At 43.5% G+C, this 20,731-nt stretch overlaps 1 protein-coding gene across 2 annotated transcripts in view; it reads right to left on the reverse strand.

Annotated features, from left to right (window-relative positions):
* Positions 1-20,731, reverse strand: part of CRYZL1 (crystallin zeta like 1) — a 44,677-nt gene that overhangs the window by 14,750 nt on the left and 9,196 nt on the right. For both annotated transcript variants that reach the window (XM_040338911.1, XM_040338910.1), the window contains exons 4-9: positions 19,920-19,992; positions 17,008-17,052; positions 13,345-13,413; positions 4,929-5,062; positions 3,526-3,637; positions 1,378-1,398 (exon numbers count right to left, since the gene is read on the reverse strand). In XM_040338911.1, coding sequence (XP_040194845.1) covers positions 1,378-1,398; positions 3,526-3,637; positions 4,929-5,062; positions 13,345-13,413; positions 17,008-17,052; positions 19,920-19,992 — 454 coding nt within the window. The remainder of the gene's footprint in view (positions 1-1,377; positions 1,399-3,525; positions 3,638-4,928; positions 5,063-13,344; positions 13,414-17,007; positions 17,053-19,919; positions 19,993-20,731) is intronic.

Consider the following 20,731-nt stretch of genomic DNA (forward strand, 5'->3'; position numbering starts at 1 on the left):
ATGACTGGTAGTAAATAAAAGTATAGTAGGAAGTATAGTTAGAATAGAATGCATTAAGGTGAAAAAACTTTTATCTTTACAACCCCGTTAACTCACAGCACTGGAAGATTATGACTGTAGGGATGGGGAGGGGCAGAAGATTTCAGATCTTAATTAGGACAGTTGGCACCAGAACAAGGGACACTTCACATTAAATGTAAGTACCGTGTACTGATTTTTTTCTTCTTTTTAATGTTACCTAAATCTAAATGTTAACCGATAAACTGTAGCACTGAAAATCTGGAAGCAGATGGTGAGACCAAACACTCAAAAGTGAAAGTTTCGCTTCTTCGTCTCCTACCCCCCCTCCGGTGCCACATTTGGCACCTTTCGGGGGGGGCAGGTACCGTTTCCCACTTCCAGGAGATGGGGCCGCTGCGCCCCCTCATATTTCCTCCGCCGCACCAATTAGAAAGCGAAATGCGCTTTGTGCATGCGCAGTAGGGGACCGGCTGTGAAGCCAAAAGGCTTCAGTGCCGGGTTCTCTTACCAGTAATGGCAGCTGCGGGACCCGACAGGCGATTGGAAGATCAAATGGGGTGCCGACTTTGCCTGCTCCCTGGACAGGTGAGTGTCCATATATTAAAAGTCAGCAGCTCCAGTATTTGTAGCTGCTAACTTAACATTTTCCGTGGGGGGGCTGGACCTCCTCTTTAACTACAGGGCATCCCCCTGCACCAGGAACAACCAGGAGAATTAAGGTAACAAGTCGCCTGCAGAAGCTAGGTAGCTACAATATTAGCGCAACCACATTCAAACTACTTGTACGATATGTGGTTCAACTAGACCCGGGCTTTAAGGACAATCTGGATGTATGGAGGCTCCCCAATGCATTGGTAGTGAAAACATCCACACGCAGATATGGTATGTCCAAACTAGACTTTATTTCGAATGCGTACTTGTTCATAATCAAACCATACAAGAAAGGAACGCCCTTGTCCCAGCCAATCATATTTAAGTAATTAGGTTATACAAGTAATATTCGTCAGAATTATACACCGTGTGTAAAATATAGCAATCTTGTTTGTGCCCGACAGACATCTGGTTTCTACTGTAGCTCATCTATTGCTATGTTCTTTGCCTAGGACACAATAACATTGGCAAGGTTCCTGGCTTTTGTGGAACTAATCCTAGAAGCTCAAGGATACATCTTCATACAAGCATTAATCACTATGGGGGAACTCTAGCAAGCCTTATAATGCATTGATAGTATGGGGGAACTCTAGCCTTTCAATGCATTGATATTTATGGGGGAACTCTAGCCTTTCACTACTCCTCATTTTAAGTTACACAGATTGACTAATTTTTGAAAAATCTGTAAAATACAGAAAGACTTACCTACTGCAGGCTGTCGAACCCCTTAGAAAAAGAGCATAAATAGAAAAATAAATAAATAAATTAAAAATGTTTTAACAGTTTATCAGTGCTGCAATTGTACATTTATTAAACTGAACTCTGGAATTAGCAATTATTGTCTAAATACAAGAGCCATGTGGTATTCTTTGTTTAATCTTGCTGCGCTTTGTGCATTTCTTCCAGATCTGTGCAGGATTCCAGTGTGAGATTTTCCCTCTGTGCAGGCAGAGGCATACTAAGTGGGGGGCGGGCCACCACGGGTGACACACACACTAGGGGGGGGTGTCAGGCCGGCACCCCCCCTTCGCGCCTGAAGTGGAGACAGCTGGGCGGGCGGGTTTAAGCTGCGGCAACGAGGCTGTCACAGGAAGAACACATGCGTAGAGCCTGTAGTGGCTTTGCAGGGGGGGGTGCGCGAGCCGAGTGACACCCGGGACCCGCAGCGATCCCCTTCTCTCGTGGCCGCGCCACAGCTCTGTTCAGTCTCTGCTGTTCCAGCCGAGCAGAGTGAAGTGAAGCCACACAGGGGGAGGGGACCCGCCACCTGACCAGTTCTGTGCATGTCCCACGCTTATCATCTGACTGAGGTACATTATGGGTCTGTACTGTGGGGGGGTTGTGTAATGTAAAGGGGTCCAGAGGTGCAAGGTGCAGTGTAATGTAAAGGGGTCCACAGGAGCAAGGTGCTGTGTAATGTAAAGGGGTCCAGATGAGCAAGGTGCTGTGTAATGTAAAGGGGTCCAGAGGAGCAAGGAGCTTTGTAATGTAAATAGGTCCAGAGGTGCAGGGTGCAGTGTAATTTAAAGGGGTCCAGAGGTGCGGTTGTGGAGAGGGGTACACAGTAGTGACAGAGATATTAAAGGATACAGAGGCATGCAGGGGGCACAGTGGGGTGTTTTTACATTTTAAGGTGGGGGTGCCAGATATAGGATCCGCCCCGGGTGGCAAATGCTCTAGGTACGCCCCTGTGTGCAGGAACTTCCTGTAATAAAGACCGCTCACTGCTGCTCTCTCTCCTTGTGCAGGGTGACTGGTCTTGTCTCTGCCCCCTCCTGTAGTTTTCCACAGGCAGCCTGTAGTGGGTGGAGCTGCTGAGTTTGAAATCATATTCGAATTTTGAAGATGGTTATATTCTCGTTTTTTCATTCCATTGTTTTTTCTATTCTATTTTCTATTCTGTTCTTTTCTATATTAATTCAAATTGATTATATTTGATATCAGAATTTCGGAAAACGGTTATATTCTATTTTTTTTCCTATTGTTTATGCTATACTATTCTTTTATTTTATACTCTTTTCTATACACTTTTTCTATCTTATATCCATCAAATGTATTATATTCGAATTTCAGAAGATGGTTACAGTGGAACCTTGGATTACGAACCTAATCTGTTCGAGGCTCGTAATCCAAAGCACTCGCATATCAAAGCGAGTTTCCCCATAGAAGTCAATGGAAACGAGAATAATTTGTTCCGCATTGACTTCTATGGCATGCAATACCGCACGTGGCCAGAGGTGGGGGGCGCCGGAGAGCCTCAGGAACACTCGGAAAGGCCTGAAGACAGCTCGGCTTAACTCGGAAAGGCTCAGGAACTGAGTATTTCCGATCAGCTCCGGGCCCCCCACCACAGGCCAAACGCGGTACTGCACACCGCTGTGGCTTGAACCCTGCTCGTTTTGTGAGACAACACTCACAAGCCAAGTCAGGATTTAAAAAAAAAATGCTTGTATTGTGAAACGCTCGTTATCCGCGTTACTTGCAATCCAAAGTTTCACTGTATATTTTTATTTTATTCTATTTTGTATTCTATTCTGTTCCATTATATTTATTCTCCTAATTTCTATTCTATTTTGTTCTGCTTTGTCCCTTTTTTTCGATTTTATTCTTTTATTTTCTATTCTATTCCATTTTACTCTCTTTGGAAATTCCAATTTAATTTGAAAACGATTGTAATTTAAGTTAAAAAAAAAATTGGATTCGTTATTTCAGATTAGTTTAAATTCGTTACTATTGTAATTCCGAAATTTGTATACATCCGAATTTCTGAAGAACGAAAAATGTGTCCGGATTTCAACTAACTAACTTTATTACTACCCATGAACTGTGTGATGTGCGTTTCACAGATCTCACCTACACCAGGTCTGAGCTTATCCAGGTACTGCTTGTCCTCCTCACTGTTGGCCGTTGCGATCACCGTGGCCCCGCTGTGATGGGAGAGCTGAATGGCCAGCGTGCCAATGGGCTATGAGGAAGAGCAAGAAGTTAATTTGTCTTTGGTCCTTCCCAACTCTGCTATACAAAATGGGCTAAATCTTCAGTAATGTGACTGTATATGTATACACATACTATTATCTGTCAATCTGCAGTAGATAACCAATGTGCAGAATCAAGGATGTTACCAGATATTAACCACTTAAGGACCCCCTACCGACTATATACATCGGCAGAATGGCACGGCTGGGCACAGGCACATACAGGTACGTCGCCTTTAAGAGCCCAGCTGTGGGTCGCGTGCACGTGACCGGGTCCGAAGCTCCGTGACCCGATCGCGGCCAGGGTCCCGCGATCGGTCACAGGAGCTGAAGAACAGGGAGAGGTGTGTAAGTCCAGCCCCCCTACTGTTAGAAACACATATGAGGTCACACTTAACCCCTACAGTGCCCCCTAGTGGTTAACTCCTAAACTGCAATTATTATTACAGTAATCAATGCATTTTTATAGCACTTTTCGCTGTGAAAATGACAATGGTCCCAAAAATGTGTCAAAATTGTTCGATGTGTCCGACAGAATGTCGCAGTCACGGAAAAAAATAAATAAATAAAATGGCTGATCGCCGCCATTAGTAGTTAAAACAAAAATAATAAAAATGCCATAAACTATGCCCTATTTTGTAAACGCTATAACTTTTGCACGAACCAATCAATAAACGCTTATTGCGATTTTTTTTACCAAAAATATGTAGAAGAATACGTATCGGCCTAAACTGAGGGAAAAAAAATATATATATATATTTTTTTTGTGGATATTTATTATAGCAAAAAGTAAAAAATATTGAATTATTTTTCAAAATTGTCGCTCTATTTTTGTTTATAGCGCAAAAAAATAAAAACCGCAGAGGTGATCAAATACCATCAAAAGAAAGCTCTATTTGTGGAAAAAAAAAAAAGGACGCCAATTTTGTTTGGGAGCCACATCGCACAACCGCGCAATTGTCAGTTAAATCGACGCAGTGCCGAATCGCAAAAAGTGCTCTGGTCTTTGACCAGCAATATGGTCCGGGGGTTAAGTGGTTAAATAACAAAGAAAGTTTGCAACCCCTTTAAGGGGCCATCTCTCTAAAAGAGCATCCGGATACCAGTAAAGCCTGGCAGGGGTTCTAATCTTTCCCCACTCAGTCCAAAACCAAAAAAAAGTTCCATGTACACTTTAATTCCTTGACTATGCACATTTGTCAGTTAGAAGAGCACAGGGGTGACCACAGCAGTACAGGATACCTGCAGAGATGCATTATATAGAAGACTTGTATTACATACACTTGCTCCGTCCAGTACCAGCACAGATCTCCCCGGTGCCAGGTGTGCCAGTGAATGCAGGGCTGTATACACACACAGTCCATCCCGTATGGTGCCCGCAGCCTCCGCCCAGCTCACTTTCTCTGGTTTGTGAACTGAAAAAATAAATGCACATTGTGTATGGTTAATAATTAATGAGAAGCTTCCTCTGTCCCACATACAGTAGAACAATGGTTTCTGCACTTCACACATAAATATATACATATATCTTGGTGTTGTGGATATTGTAATATTGTGGGGGGTTCCGCTCAGTGCTTTTCACCGAGTTCAGACCAGCCAAAAAAATTAATAAAAAAATGCAGGACTTGTGGCCCACTTTTATTTAAAGTGGTTGTAAACCTCAGACAGGAAATATGAACAAAGCACATCCCTCTATAGTGTGTACTTGTCTCAATTCAGAACACCAAATGTAATTTCTGTCCTATTAGCACAAATCATTTCTGACATGTCATAGGAAAGGCATTGCCTCATTAAAACGTTTAGCACGTAGCACTTCTGACATGTTGTCCCGACACCAAGAAATAGAAAGGCGACGGTGATGGGAGCCCCAACACACAGCCTGCGATTGACAGCCTTGGCTGTGTTCCTGTGTGCAGGGGTTGTGTCCCTTCCCTCCAATCAGCATTCAGAGCTCTCTTCACTGCAGTGCCTAATTACAGCTTTTTGCCCCCCTGCTTTCTGAAATCTAAGACAAGCTGTATAAATTCTAAACAGATTTTTATTTATTTTTTATCTAAAAGACTACAGAGAAAAATAAGACAGCAGATAAACCGGTACAACTTATGTAGGAGGATTTTTTTCCATCTCTGTATCACCTGAGGCCAGTCCCTTCCCTGGGTATGTAAGTGTTTACAACTACTTTAAGGCCAGGTTCACACATGTCTGGCTGCGGTTCCCAGAATGGGGTCCGGTGCTTCCTATTCACCGGTTCAGGTGCGAATTAGGTCAGAATTTTTGGCTGAATTCGCACCTGAACCGGACCCAAAACACGCATGGGACCCTTTTGGAATGCGGACCGCGACCACCCCGGACCTGTGTGAATGGGCTCCATTGAGAGCCGGTCGCACCCACATGTAATGCGATTTGTATGCAGGGAAACCCGCATACACTTCACACATATGTGGACCCAGCCTAAAAGAAAATTTCAAAAATAACTTCACAGCATTACCCTCATAGGGGTCTTTAACCATAAAACATAAAATTGCCAGCCTCCTGGCTATCCAGGCTGTGTCTCTACACACACACACACACACACACACACACACACTGACCACTTAGGCTGCTTTTTGACAAATAAAATGTCCCCTCGGGATGCAATAGCTCCTGCCTAATGACCCACCATCTCTGAACACCCCTCAGGCAATGGCATGGTCAGATCTGGCCATCTCTTTATGAGGCCAGGGTAGAAGACACCCTCCCGATGTCTTTCTCCACCCACATCCAGAGGCGTTGCTAGGGGGGTGCGGTCCGCACCGGGGGACACCCGCTAGAGGGGTGACACCATCCCATTTTTTTTTTTTTTTTTTTTTTAGCGGACATGCCCAGCCTGCCCTGTTCAATCCCAGCCTGCTCTGTGCCACCCCAGCCTGCCCCGTACCACCCCAGCCTGCCCTGTACCACCCCAAACTTTCCCATTCCACCCCAACTTGCCCTGTGCCACCCTAACTTGCCCTGTACCACCCCAATCTGCCCTATGCCACCATAACTTGCCCTATACCACCCCAAATTTCCCTGTACCACCCCAACCTTTCCATGCCATCCCAACTTGCCCTATGCCACCCTAATTTGCACTATACCCCCCAACCTGCCCTGTACCACCCTAACTTGCCCTATACCACCCCAACCTGCCATATGCAACCCTAACTTGCCCTATACCACCCCAAACTACCCTATATAACCCCAACATGCCCTATACCACCTTAACCTGTCCTATACCACCCCACTACACCAACCTGCCACTATACTACCCTAACCTGCCACTATACTGCCCTATACTATCATTTACAGGGGCTGGTTTGGGGTGCGCCCCGTGCGCTGCCTGCTTGGTGCTGGCCAGCCTAGACAGAGGGGAGGTGACACCATGTTTTACCGCACCGGGTGACACCAACCATAGTGACGCCACTTCCCACATCCGCTGCTCCCATGACAGCTTATCTCCAGGGGAAAGGAACCGTGAATCAGTTCTTTGAGTGTGTAGCTGTGCACAGGCTTCCTAATCCGACTGCTGGTCTCCTGCAAGCTGTGGACACAGGGTTAGAGGCCATCTCCTTCCCAAGACTCTTCTAAGTCTCTAGACTCCAGAACCCAATCCAGGAGTTGCCAATCCCAGAGAGAACAATAAAACCCTCTTTCTCTGCTTAGAATAAGCATTCTGGATCCCCTCAACCTGAATCAGTGAGAACCCTGTGTGACATATATTCAAAATGTCTACTGTGGCAAGGTAAAGCATTGTCATAATATACTGTATATTTTTCAACCAACAAGTTCAGTGCCACCTGAAATCCAAAAACTCTTCACTAAATAAAACTCATTTTAAAATAGAAGAGATGCAGAGACAGAGCCTCACGTGGAAGAAGCCCTGCAGATCTGTATTACATGGATAGGATGTGCCGCATGTCACTCTGCACAGCACCAATAATGTATCTGTACCGTAGTTGGGAAAGACTGATGACCCGGGCAGAATGTCCAGGAAAGCCAGAACAGGACAGAGATGTGAAAAGGGAAGTACAGGGTGTAACCACAGCACTAGATAAACAAGACATGGATATGAAACCACATGCAGGAAGGATGGTGTCCTGTTATTACTCAGAATACGAGATGGAATACTGTAATATTAATGGAAAACATCAACACATAGAACACAAAAGATATGATAAATTGCCAATTTTGGCAACAGAGCTAAATATGTGCCTGGCAGCTCCTCTCCAGTGGAGGCTTTAGAAGTATCCTGTGTGACTCTCCATCTTTCCAGGTATCTTCGATTTGCCTTCACAGGCTAGACTGAAACCATTAGTGTCCCAGGTGGCAGTTAGAATTGCTGGGGTAGAAGCGGCAGCTTTAATGCCTTAAAGCGTTACTAAACCCACAATAGTAAATCAGTCTGTATTTGCAGTAAAGCATGCTTGTTATACTCTGTGGAACCCAAGGGGTTAATCCTCTGCATTGTGTAAAAATGCTGTTTGATCCTGTCTTCTCTGATCCCCCTTCTTCCATGGTCACCAATCTGCCGATAGAACAGAGCCTTGGGGTCATGCTGCACATGCTCAGTTTGGTGTGTTTTGCTAGAGTTTATAAAAAAGGTGCATGTGATCAACACATGGCCAATCAGCACTGGCCGGACAGAGGGTCAGGGGTCCTGCAGCCTCATTGGACAGTCAGAGGAGAATGAAAATTATTCCTACAAGCTTTAACCAGACACTGTAGAAAAAAAAAATGAAGATGGCGCACCTTGCGCATTACCCAAGTGATGTTTATTGGTATACAAAGAAAGGAAGTACAGTGGAACGTTGGATTACGAACATAATCAGTTCCAGGAGAATGCTTGTAATCCAAAGCACTCGCATATGAAAGCGAGTTTCCCCATAGAAGTCAACGGAAACGAAAATTATTTGTTCCGCATTGACTAAAATGGCATGCAATACCGCATGTGGCCAGAGGTGGGGGGCACCGGAGAGCCTCGAAAATGATCGGGGACGGCTCGGCTGACCTCAGAAAGGCTCAAACACTCGGGAACAGAGTATTTCCCGAGTATTTCCGAACGGCTCCAAACCGCTCCTAGTGTCACCGCGCCCCCGCACCTCTGGTCAAATGCGGTACTGCACACCCCATTAGCTTGAATCCTGCTCGTGTTGCGAGACAACACTCGCAAACAGAGTCAAGATTTTTTTTAAAAGTTGCTCGTCTTTCAAAAATGCTCGTTAACGGTGTTACTCGTAAACCGACGTTCCACTGTATACTCAAACAAGTAGGTCATAAAAACATTTCAAAATCCACAATGGACACAAAGCAATCATTGTGGACTTTGATGGCCATCTGGAAGGTTCTCTGGCGTACTGGTCATGGTCTCGGTCACCTGGTTGCTTTGTGTCCATTGTGGACTTTGAAATGTTTTTATGATCTACTTCTTTGTGAGTATATTTCCTTTTTTTGTATACCAATAAACATCACTTGGGTAATGAGCAAGGTCGGTGCACCCTCTTAGTTTTTTTTTTTCCTACAGTGTTCCATTGGGTGTCCCCTGACCGGTGGAGGGCGGCAAGGTCTGTGAATTCACCGGGAGCCATAGAAATCCCAGGCGACATCCACTGCCGTCACATCACTTTGGGGCACAGGAGATTTTGTTTGTTTGTTTGTTTAAACAGACACTGATAGAAGTCACAAGACTGCTCTATACTGCTGATGAGAAAAGGTATTTTGGAGTTTATATTTACTAAAATAATTGCATTTCCATGTTCTGTGTACTGTGGGAGAGCAGATAAAGTGAATAACACTTTAAGCAGGCCATACATTAACAGAATTTAGTTTGAAAACTTTTTGTTTGGGGAATGATGGTTTGAATTTTGAATCTTTAGTGGGGTCAAATTGACGTTCCTTTTCAACCACAGTGATGGTTCAAAGGAGCAAGATGAAAAATTTTCTTTGAATGAACAGATTTTTCCAGTACAGGGGGTCCCCGACTTACCAACGGGTTCGGGACTTTCCTGTTTGTAATCCGGAAATGTTTGCAAGTCTGGTCGCGCATGCGCAGAACGGGAATTATGGACATTTCCGATGTTCCGTTGAATGCCGTTTTGCGCATGCACGGCCAATTACAGACATTTCCCGAGGCTCCATCTGGCCGCGCATGTGCAGAACGGCAGATGGTCCACGCAGAACGGCAGAGGGTCCCCGCAGCATCCCGTTCGTAAGAGTAGTTCGTAAGTTGGGCGTTTTCGTAAGTAGGGGACCCCCTGTACTGTTAAAGAGACCATACATTATTGCTTGATTCCCCCATCAACAGTGTTGATGGGGGAATCCCAGTGTTGATTTGGCTGCTCAATGACCGGGCCATTTTTTTTTGCGACAACAGCGACAATTTTGAAAAAAAAAAATACACAATATCTTACTTTTTGCTATAGTAAATATCCCAATTTTTTTTAACAAATATTTTCCTCAGTTTAGGCTGATATGTATTCTTCTACATATTTTTGGTAAAAAAAAAAAAAGTTATAGCGTCTACAAACTATAGGTAAGATTTATGGCATTTATATGGCGTTTTTTATTTTGAAGGTGGGTACCGCACCTGGAACTCGGGCCCCGCAAGCAGAACCCGCCAAAAGCAGCTGCCACAGATATACCCCCCCCCCCCCCCCAGCATGCCCGGCGAGGGAAGAACTCCTCTAATTGGCTGCTGGGAGCAGGTGGGTCTGCCAGAATCCCTCTAGCGCCAACTGCCGCCCAGGGGTGTCAACGTACCCCTGGAGCGCAGACTGACCTACAGGACAAATTCTGGAATGGACAGCAGCCTGAATTTCCATAATTTGTGAATGGGAGTAAAACTAAGCCTCCCATTCCCCACTAACTTTTGTGTAGTGCCCGTACTGAAAGTAGGGGGGGGGGGGCGCTACACTAGTAATAGCGGTGATCTGCGATTTTTAGCGGTATTGCGACGGACAGGTCGGACACTTTTGACACCATTTTGGGACCATTGACATTTACAGAGTGATCAGTGCTATAAATATGCACTGATTACTGTGTAAATGTCACAGGCAGGGAAGGGGTTAACACTAGGGGGCGATCAAGGAGTTAACTGTGTTCCCTAGTGTGTGTTCTAACTGGGGGAGGTGGGACTAACTAGGAGAGATGACAGATCCTATGTTTCTACTTTGTGTCTTCTCTCCTCTGACAGCACGGATATTTGTACGTTTACACACACAAAAAAAAAAAACTGTGCTGCCGCTCGTGCACGCGATCGTGCCCGCCGGCCACGTGCATCGGGTTCCTCGCTGTGCAGCAGGCGCGCACCCTCTGGTGGCTCTCCTGCGCAAAGCCGTATATATACACACATGATTTCGCCCAGGAGAGCCATTTTGCTGCAGTAAATCTGCATGAGACGGTCGGGAGACAGTTAAAGTACAAATTAATATGGAATAGTTACAATTACTGTGTGCAAAATCACCGCATTGATATCACTAATGAGATCCTCTTGGTTCATCTGACGCGTTTCAGAGTATCAATGTCTCTTTCTTCAGGGAAGTTATGACCTCCTCATAACACCCCTAAAGAAAGAGACATTAATACTATGTAATTTACTATGCTAGTGCCTTTAAAGTCCACTTAGGGGTATTTTTCCTGTGTTTAGTCCCTCCTGAACCCACCAAAATCCGACCCATCTATGGCCAGCATTAGACTTGAAAATTTTTATTCTGGAGATCATTCTATTTTACATGATTGCTGTCATGAAATGTATGGCCTGGGTGTAAAGCCTACATTTCAAAGGATGAATGGAAATGGTAACGTAGTTACAGTAGAATAAAAGTCAACTGTGCCGTCTGGAAAATGATTGACCAAAAACAGAGACTGCATCCTATCGTATGCAATTACTGTTTGGCAGCGCCATTGTATTCAGGTGCCAGTATACCTTTTTGAGATGGGATCAAGGGACACCTATTAGCAAAAAGTATGTAGGCATAGGACACACCCCTTGCTACGCCCCCTTAACCACTTCCAGACCTGCGCACGACGATGTACGTCCATTTTTTAAAGATTGATATCTCGGTAACGGCAGCAGCTGCTGCCACAACCAAGGTATCAATCTTTAGTGTGCGCGGTCTGGTAAACGATAACGGCGGTCTCCGTGGCGGATTCGCCGCGAGATCGCCGTTATCGGTGGCGGGAGAGGGCCCCCCCCCTCCCGCCGCTCTCCCGCGCCCTCCGCCGCTTACCGGAGCCGTCGGTAGCGGCGGAGGCGATCGGGACCGTTCGGCAGCTGAGCGGGGACGAGACTGAAGGAAAAATCTCCTTCGCCCGTCCCCATAGCTCTGCTGGGCGGAAGTGACGTCAAAACGTCAGTCCCGCCCAGCCTCTTAAAGAGACAATTTTTTTTTTTGTCATTTGAAAAAATGACATTTCCAATTTTTTTTTTTTTTTTGCATTTAAGCCCAAATATGAGATCTGAGGTCTTTTTGACCCCAGATCTCATATTTAAGAGGACCTGTCATGCTTTTTTCTATTACAAGGGATGTTTACATTCCTTATAATAGGAATAAAAGTGATCAATTTTTTTATTTTTTCAGTGTAAAAAGTAATACAATAAATAAAAATAAATAAGAAAACAAAAAACAATTTTTTTTAAAGCGCCCCGTCCCGACGATCTCGCGCGCAGAAGCGAACGCATACGCGAGTAGCGCCCGCATATGAAAACGGTGTTCAAATCACACAAGTAAGGTATCGCCACGATCGTTAGAGCGAGAGCAATAATTCTAGCCCTAGAGCTACTCTGTAGCTCAAAAAATGCAACCTCTAGAATTTTTTAAACATCGCCTATCGAGATTTTTAAGGGTAAAAGTTTGACGCCATGCCACGAGCGGGCGCAATTTTTAAGCGTGACATGTTGGGTATCATTTTACTCGGCGTAACATTATCTTTCACAATATATAAAAAAATTGGGCCAAATTTATTGTTGTCTTATTTTTTAATTCAAAAAAGTGAATTTTTTCCAAAAAAAGTGCGCTTGTAAGACCGCTGCGCAAATACGGTGTGACAAAAAGTATTGCAATGATCGCCATTTTATTCTCTAGGGTGTTAGAAAAAAAAATATATAATGTTTGGGGGTTTTAAGTAATTTTCTAGCAGAAAAAACTGTTTTAGTCTTGCAAACACCAAATCTGAAAAACACCTAAGGTCTGGAAGTGGTTAAAGGAGAATTTTACAAAAAAAGGATTAGTTGAACCCAAAAGTGCTTTTTTTTAACACTACTATTCCTTTATACTGGCTTTTAAAATTTACAAATGCAGCAATTCAGAAATTGGATGAAAGGTTTAGCACTGGGAAACACTTAAAAAAAAAAAAAAAAAATAAAAAAAAAAAAAGTACATTTATATACAACTATATTGATCAGACCAAAATGAGGGACAAATAAGGAGGAAAGAGGGACTTTGTTCCAAATCGGGGACAGTCCCTTGAAATCAGGGACAGTTGGGAGCTATGGCTGCAGGTGCCAGAATAGAATATCTGGCAGCAGAGAGTCTCCCATCCACCGCGTTTTCTCTCTTTCCGAATGAGAGAAATCTAGCCATGTAAGGCTATTTTATAAGAAGTTTCTGCAAATTAACTTTTTTGGGAAAACAGAAAGGCAGATGACCACTAAATTTAACACAGTTCAACAATTGGCACTCACCCAAATGATGTTCATGAACCCAGACCACATCACAGAGACCAGAATCTTCAGAGTCAAGGGGTAAAATTCCTATTGGGCAAAGCAAGTAGTTAAACATGGGACAATTTGTGGAGGCTTTCTTTTGAGCTACACAGTAAAATAATAATGAGATAATAAGAAATAAAATGGTGACTACCCGATATTAGAAACGAGAATAATCTGGGAACAAATTGAGGATGGACAGATACTTTAGTTGATGTGTGGAAAACGGTCTTTGTCACAAGTTTGCGTCGGTCCATCTTGTCCGCATTTCGCACTACCAACCATCCGTTGTCCCTTTATTATATGTTGACAGTCTACGCAGAAGAGACACTGCTAATGATGTTCTATGAATTTGGATAGGATGATGGCTTATGCATGAGCCGTGACTGCTTGGTCAATGCTTTACCTTGTCTTTTATGACTACAAGGAGCTATAGCATTAAAGCCCCTTCCACACGAGGTGGAATCTGAGGCGGAGTCAGCCTGCTCCCGCCAGCTCAGCGGGAGATCAGTCCGTTGATCTCCGCTGTGCTGGCGGATGACAAGCTCCTCTCTGCTCACCGAGTGGGGAGGGGCTTGTCGGGCGCCGCTGTGTCCTATGGAGCGATCCGATGAAAACAGACAGCATGTCAGTTTTCATCAGATCTCACCCGATCCGATCAGCCATGGACGGATGGGTACGTATCCCCATACGTCTGTTTTTAGCGGATCGGATGTCAGCGGACATGTCTCCGCTGACATCCAACGCTCCATAGAGATGCATGGAGTGGCCTATCGGGTCCGCCATCAAAACTGACAGGCAGACCTGAACGGTCCGTCCGTGTGAAAGGGGCCTTAGACTAATTCTAGTTACCCTTTTATTGTGTATGCCAAATTGCTGTAATTAATTTTTTCTTTTTTTTGGGGGTCATGGTATTTATACACAGTAGCCAGTGTGACTTTCGGACTTTGTAAATGTGACAAAGACAAAAGTTGTCTTGTTAATTTTGGGTTTTAGACCAGTATTTGAGGAATGGCGTTCTCAGGTAAATGCAACAATATTAATGGAACAACAGGCATATAAGATCAGGGGTAGAATAGAAATACTATACAAGTTATGGGAACCCTGGGTAAGAGCCCCAGGACTGGCTTTTTTCTCCTTGGTCTCCCCTAGAACATCTTAGAAATAACATATGTTGTAATAGGTGGGCAAACATGAGTTGGATAGGCCCTTATATAGTATATAAGAGGATGTATAGTGATGGAGAGGAGAGGAAAAAGAGGGGGGGAAGAGGAAAAAAAAAAAAGGAGGGAAGAGGAAAAAAAAGAGATGGGGAGGAGAGGAGAGCTTGTGTGTTTCTTTTTAAATATATTTTTTTATTTTATTTTTTGCTTTGTCTGTTTGTTGCTTTGGTTGTTTGTTAGCTTGATTGTTTGTTTGTTTTAGGAGCGATATAATAATAATCTGGAGACTATTTGAAAAGCGAGAGAGTTAAAAGATCACTAAAGGAAATATTTTTTTTAGCTAAATAGCTTCCTTTACCTTACTGCAGTACTGGTTTCATGTCCTTATTGTTCGTTTTTGCTTTGAAGTTGCTGTAATTCTGCTGTGATCTCCACACTTCCTGCTTGTCTGTTTCCTTATAACCATCATACTGGGAGCTTTTCACTGTAGGTCTAAGCTGTCATTACTGTGTGTCTAAAACTCCTCAGAACCAATCAGATTCATTTTAAAAACAAAACACTGCCCTGGATTTGTTTGTTTTTGTTCTGTGGGTCTCTTTACTTCACAGAAACATGAAACCAGTTTAAAAGCGAAAGTGAAACTAGAGGCACATTATATGATTGAATTTAATCTATTTTTAATCATTTTTAAAAGGAATCAGTTAACGTTTATGTCTCTATACCCTGTAAACAGTCATTTCAGCAAAAAAAATGTTTTCCTTTAGTGACCCTTTAATGTTAAGAACTAATACGTTTAAATCGCTAGAAAAAGAATTGTAAATATGGTGATTTGTTGTATTGTTTGAAAAACCTTTAAATAAAAAACTGAATAAAAAAAAAAAAAAATGTATTATAAAAAAGGAGCCAGATCATGCATTTATCAACACAGTGACCCGACTGATAGCAGCATGACATCCTGTAATACTGGACAATATCCTCCTAAGCAATTGGCTCTTAATCAACCTATCACTAGACATGAGCATTGGCTAAGTGACTAAGGCTGGCCATAGACTGTTCGAATCTCGGCTGGTTCAGAAGCAGCCAGCCGAGATTTGAACCATGTGTGGGCAAGCTGACTGTACCAAGTTGATCAATCAACTTGGGTACAACCAGCCTGCTTGATAAAATTGCTACAGCCACTAGCAATAATCACTGTCTTCTCCTGGCGTGGACGGCTTCCCCCACCGAGAGCAGACAATTGCTCGGCAGGAGAGATTCTCTTGTCTGTATTGATGGGGGAATCCTACAAAAAAAAAAAAAAAAAAAAAAAAAAAAAAAAAAGAATTCTGCAACCCATAGTTCCAGGAAAGAAATTTGCACCGTATAAGGCCTGCCTAAGTCTGTAGAAATGCTGACCTACTTTCAAAAAGGTAACAATGACCCTGATGGAGTGATTTTATATTTCCTTATCATTGCGGCTCACCAATACATAAGAATGCATCCTAAACCTGGTTACCTTAGATGATTTCATAATATAGTTATTGGTTATTTATTGGTTGTTACAAAGTGACCAAATAACCATGCCCCTTCAGGAATGTGTGCCATTTTCCTTAAAAGGTAATGCTGCTTTCCAGGGGCTTACGATTGGTTAATGCTACAAAGACTGTTGTATATAGTACAGCCAAAATTTGGAGCTTTTCTCTCAACAGAACTGTGATAAGCACATGTCTGTTCTGATCATCTTCCAAGCCATTCCTGAGTGTCTCGGAGCTTCTCCGAGTGGTTTCCGAGTGTCTCCGGCGCCCCCCACCTCTGGCCACATGCGGTACTGCATACAATAGCAGTCACTGTGGAACTAATTATCTGAGTTTCCATTAACTCCTTTGGGGAAACTCGCTTTAATATACAAGTGCTTTGGTTTACAAGTATTCTTCTGAAACCAATTACGCTCCCAATCCAAGGTACCACTGTATAGCGAAGTATCTTGTTAGAAATAACAAATGTAATAATATTGGAAAAATCAAATTTCCTAATTAAATGTTATACCTATAAGTGTGCGATTATTATTATTTTTTTGAGCTGTGCATTTTTTTTTACAATAACTAGTATTTAATAATAATAATAATAATAATAATACAGACCTTCAACACGGAATACAGGATGATAAAATTACACTACAAGGCTGGCCATAGACAGTTTTTTCTTGTAATATATATTTATTTTTTATTTTTATTTATTCTTTATTTATTTTTTTATCAGCCAGCAGATTTTCCCATTCACACATGCGAGTTGGATGGAGGAATCCTCCACTGTCAGAACACACCAATTAGCGGCTGCAAGCCAGTGATTAAACAAGATCGATTTCTAATGAGTCAGAACGAACATAGATCGAAATTCAGACAGTCCCTGCTGAACCAGACGACTTTCAATGAATCAATAGGCAGTTTAACTCTACAAAGAAAAAAAAAAATACAGAGATAGGTACAGTATCCGCTCTTACCTACAGCCTCATCATCTGGGTGAAAGAAAGACACTTTGGATCCCACTAAAAATAAATAATCAAGATCTTTAGAATTACAAGATTGCTTGGAAAAGCAGACCATCAGTTATGTATTGATGCCCAACATTTCTTCACAGATGGATAGTGTAGAGAAGGTGTGACAGACCCAACCAACATAGGGGCTTCTGGAGAGGACTAGGAGCGAGCCTCTTACAGAATAATTATGGGCCCTGGGTTTTAAGGGAGCAATACTCTCTGTGAGCTGTATGCCTGGGGACCCTTGAAGTAATGTTACTTTGGATTCAAGTCCATGTCTCCCCCAAGATACTGTATAGGGCCTATATGCCATATTGGAAATAGTGACTGCTTCACACTGTTAGGACTCATAGCAGAAGCCGATGTCCTCAGCCAGCCACTTGTCCTGCATTGTCTGCTATAATGCGTATTGTAGTTAGGGAGCTAGGAGACGAAAAGGCTAGGACCTGAAAGACCACATCTCTGAGCCACCTAGTCTGGCAATGGATTAGTTAATTAGCTCATGTTAATTTGGGTTTTTGGTTACAGGTGTATTGTTAGAGTAATATGCTTTTGATGTGAAAATCCCGAGATTTTAACTGCCCCGCCTCTGCACTGCTTCCTGGCGTGGTGGCCATCTGTAAGCCCAGGGGCCCCATAATCTTCTATTGCCCGGGGCCCCATAAGTTGTCAGTCCGCCCCTGGACACTGCATACAAAGTCCTGATGCATTGGTATAGGACCCCAGATATTTTACACGCCCGCAACCACACAAAACAATGCTGGAGATGTAATAATGCTGTGGGCACTCACTTCCAATTTTTTTTGGGAATGTCCCCCTGTTCACCAATTTTGGCTTCGAATCCAGGAGTTGTTAGAAAAGCTGGTTGGTATACCCGTTCCTCTGTCGCCCATGCACTGTTTGTTAGGTCTCCCTTTCCCTGGTATTTATAAGGCCCCGCGCCGACTGTTTTTTATTTTACTGGCTGCTAAAAGGGTTATTCCAAGATTGTGGTTGTCCACCTCACCCCCAACAATCCCACAACTACTCACTACTGTAGCTGACATACGCAGAATGGAGCAACTGACGGCTACAGTGGAGGGTACAGAACAGAAATTTTCTGAAACATGGTCAGCATGGGATGATTTAGTATATGGGTCTGAAGGAAATGAACCGAGTTAGTTATCACCAAGTGCCTACATGTTCCTGTGAATGGATACGTTATTTACATCTCTTTATGTGTAGATCTTTTTGGTGGTTTTACAGTATGTTTATCAGTAGTGCATTTAGGTTTTGTGCTGCTCTAGGCCTGACTAAATCCCCCCCCCCCCCCCCCCCCCCCCCCAATTTAAATATGACCCACCCCTTCCTGTTTAAGATCCACACAATTTTCAAGTGGGGACACTAGTTCTTAGGGCCTGGGGGGGGGATGGATTCCCTTAAAGTGGAGGTTTACCCGGAAATGACAATTTTTAAAATTAGATTGATGCTCGTTTTGTCTAGGGGAATCGGGTAGTTTTTTTTTAATCAAAGCCGTACTTACCGTCTTAGAGATACATCTTCTCCGCCGCTTCCGGGTATAGGCTGCGGGACTGGGCGTTCCTTCTTGATTGACAGTCTTCCGACAGGCTTCCGACGTTTGCATCTATCGCGTCACGATTTTCCGAAAGTAGCCGAACGTCGGTGCGCAGGCGCCGTATAGAGCCGCACCGACGTTCGGCTTCTTTCGGCTACTCGTGACGCGATGGATGCGACCGTCGGAAGACTGTCATTCAAGAAGGAACGCCCAGTCCCGAAGACCATACCCGGAAGCGGCGGAGAAGATCGCTCTCTAAAAACGGTAAGTACTGCTTCGTTTTTAAAAAAACTACCCGATTCCCCTTGACAAAATGAGCATGAATCTAATCTTAAAGATTTTTTTAGGGTGAACTCCTGCTTTAATTTGTATAGATTTCCTCTCACTTCCTGTTTGGCTATGGGGCAGGAAGTGAAGAAAAAATCTCTTGTTGGCCTAGGCCAGGATACAGCGTTGATGTTTATGTTGCCTCTATGACCCCTGTAAGGTCAGAACAGGAGGCTGTTCCAAATTTACCTCGATTTTTATCTCTGTGTTTTACTTATTTTACTATGTGTTTATTATTTCAATTTTTCTTTAAAGGGGTGTCATTTTTTATGTTTATTAAAAGTCAGCAGCTACAAAAAGTGTAGCTGCTGGCTTTTAATAAACATACACTCACCTGCTCCACGTTCCAGCGACGCGCCGGCCAGGGCTCCACTCCTCTCCTCTCCTCTCCTCTCCCCCCCCCCCTCTCCGGCCGGCGTCTTCATTCTAAGTGTGGGCACCCGGCCGTGACAGCTCTCGGCTTCACGGCCGGGCACCCACTGCACATGCGCGAGCGGCGCTGCGCCATCTGATTGGACAGGCGATCGCCTGGGACCTGTCACGTGTCCCAGACGATCGCCTACAGGGAGGGGCTGCCAAAAGGCGATGTGACTATTCGCCTTAGCAGCCCCTCGGCGGAAGGAGGAAGTGGGACATGAAGACCCACTCCTCCTGAAGCCCCCACTCCCCCCCCAAAAAAAATTACATGCCAAATGTGGCATGTAAGGGGGCGAGGAGTGGATTAAGCGGAAGTTCCACTTTTGGGTGGAACTCTGCTTTAATGGGATTGAATTTCTTTATTCCAATCAAGGTAACTGTTTATCCACATCGCCATTCCTTTACATGTACAAATTGTATGTGCCTGGTAGCTCGCTAGGATAATGTATACCTGCATTCCTTCAAACTGTTGATGATGCCTGTGTATTCTCTTTTGTGTGACTTGAAAAAAACGTATAAATAAACAATTTAAAATAAATATACTGTAAATTCATGTTATGTGTCTGTCATTGCTCACCTTCTAGGATTATGCCGGCAACTTCTCTTCCTACTGCTACAAAGTCTCTCTCTGGATACAATTTTGAAATAAGCTAATAGGGAGACAAAAACAAGTTTTGAAGTCTACACTCTATGTACGATATAATGCATGTATATTATAGTAAATCTGTATTAAACCAACAGAAGAAATAATTTACAGGATCCTTCAGGTGTCTTAACTTCTCTATAGAGCACCAAATTGAGAGGTTATTATGCAAAACCTACTTCAACTATGACATCAGTACATTGGCTCACCAATGTCACCTTCCATTGTAAAGTGGAACTAAACCCTCCTATCCTTTACAGCCAAGGAAGTTGCCTCTGTTTGATCTGCAGTTGCTTTGGTTCAACATATGTGATCAGCTATGACAGCAGTCATTTGATGGCTTGACAGTTCAGTTGAGTGCTGACATAAGCATACTAGTGACCGTAACAGTTATTCAAGCCATGCCTTTGGTGGGTTTAGTTCCACCTTAAGCATTGTCCAAATCCTGCTGTGTATTTGAAGGATCTTACTATTGGCTATGGAGTTAAAAGGGGTCAGAGGACAGGAAAGCTTAGGTTTTCCAGTTTTAAATATGATCAGCAACTAAATTAAAGTGGCCCCCATAGGGCCCCAGGTGGCAACCCCCCCCTTTTTTTTATAAAAAAAAAATATATATATATATTTTTTTTTTAATATATTTTTATTTTATTTTTTATTAAAAAGGGACAATTTATTTTTTAGAGGTCCGGAGGTCCCCAGGGCCCCAGATGACAACCCCCCCCTTTTTTTTATAAAAAAAATATATA

The sequence above is a fragment of the Rana temporaria genome, chromosome 2 (assembly GCF_905171775.1).
Source record: "Rana temporaria chromosome 2, aRanTem1.1, whole genome shotgun sequence".
Lineage (NCBI taxonomy): Eukaryota > Metazoa > Chordata > Amphibia > Anura > Ranidae > Rana > Rana temporaria.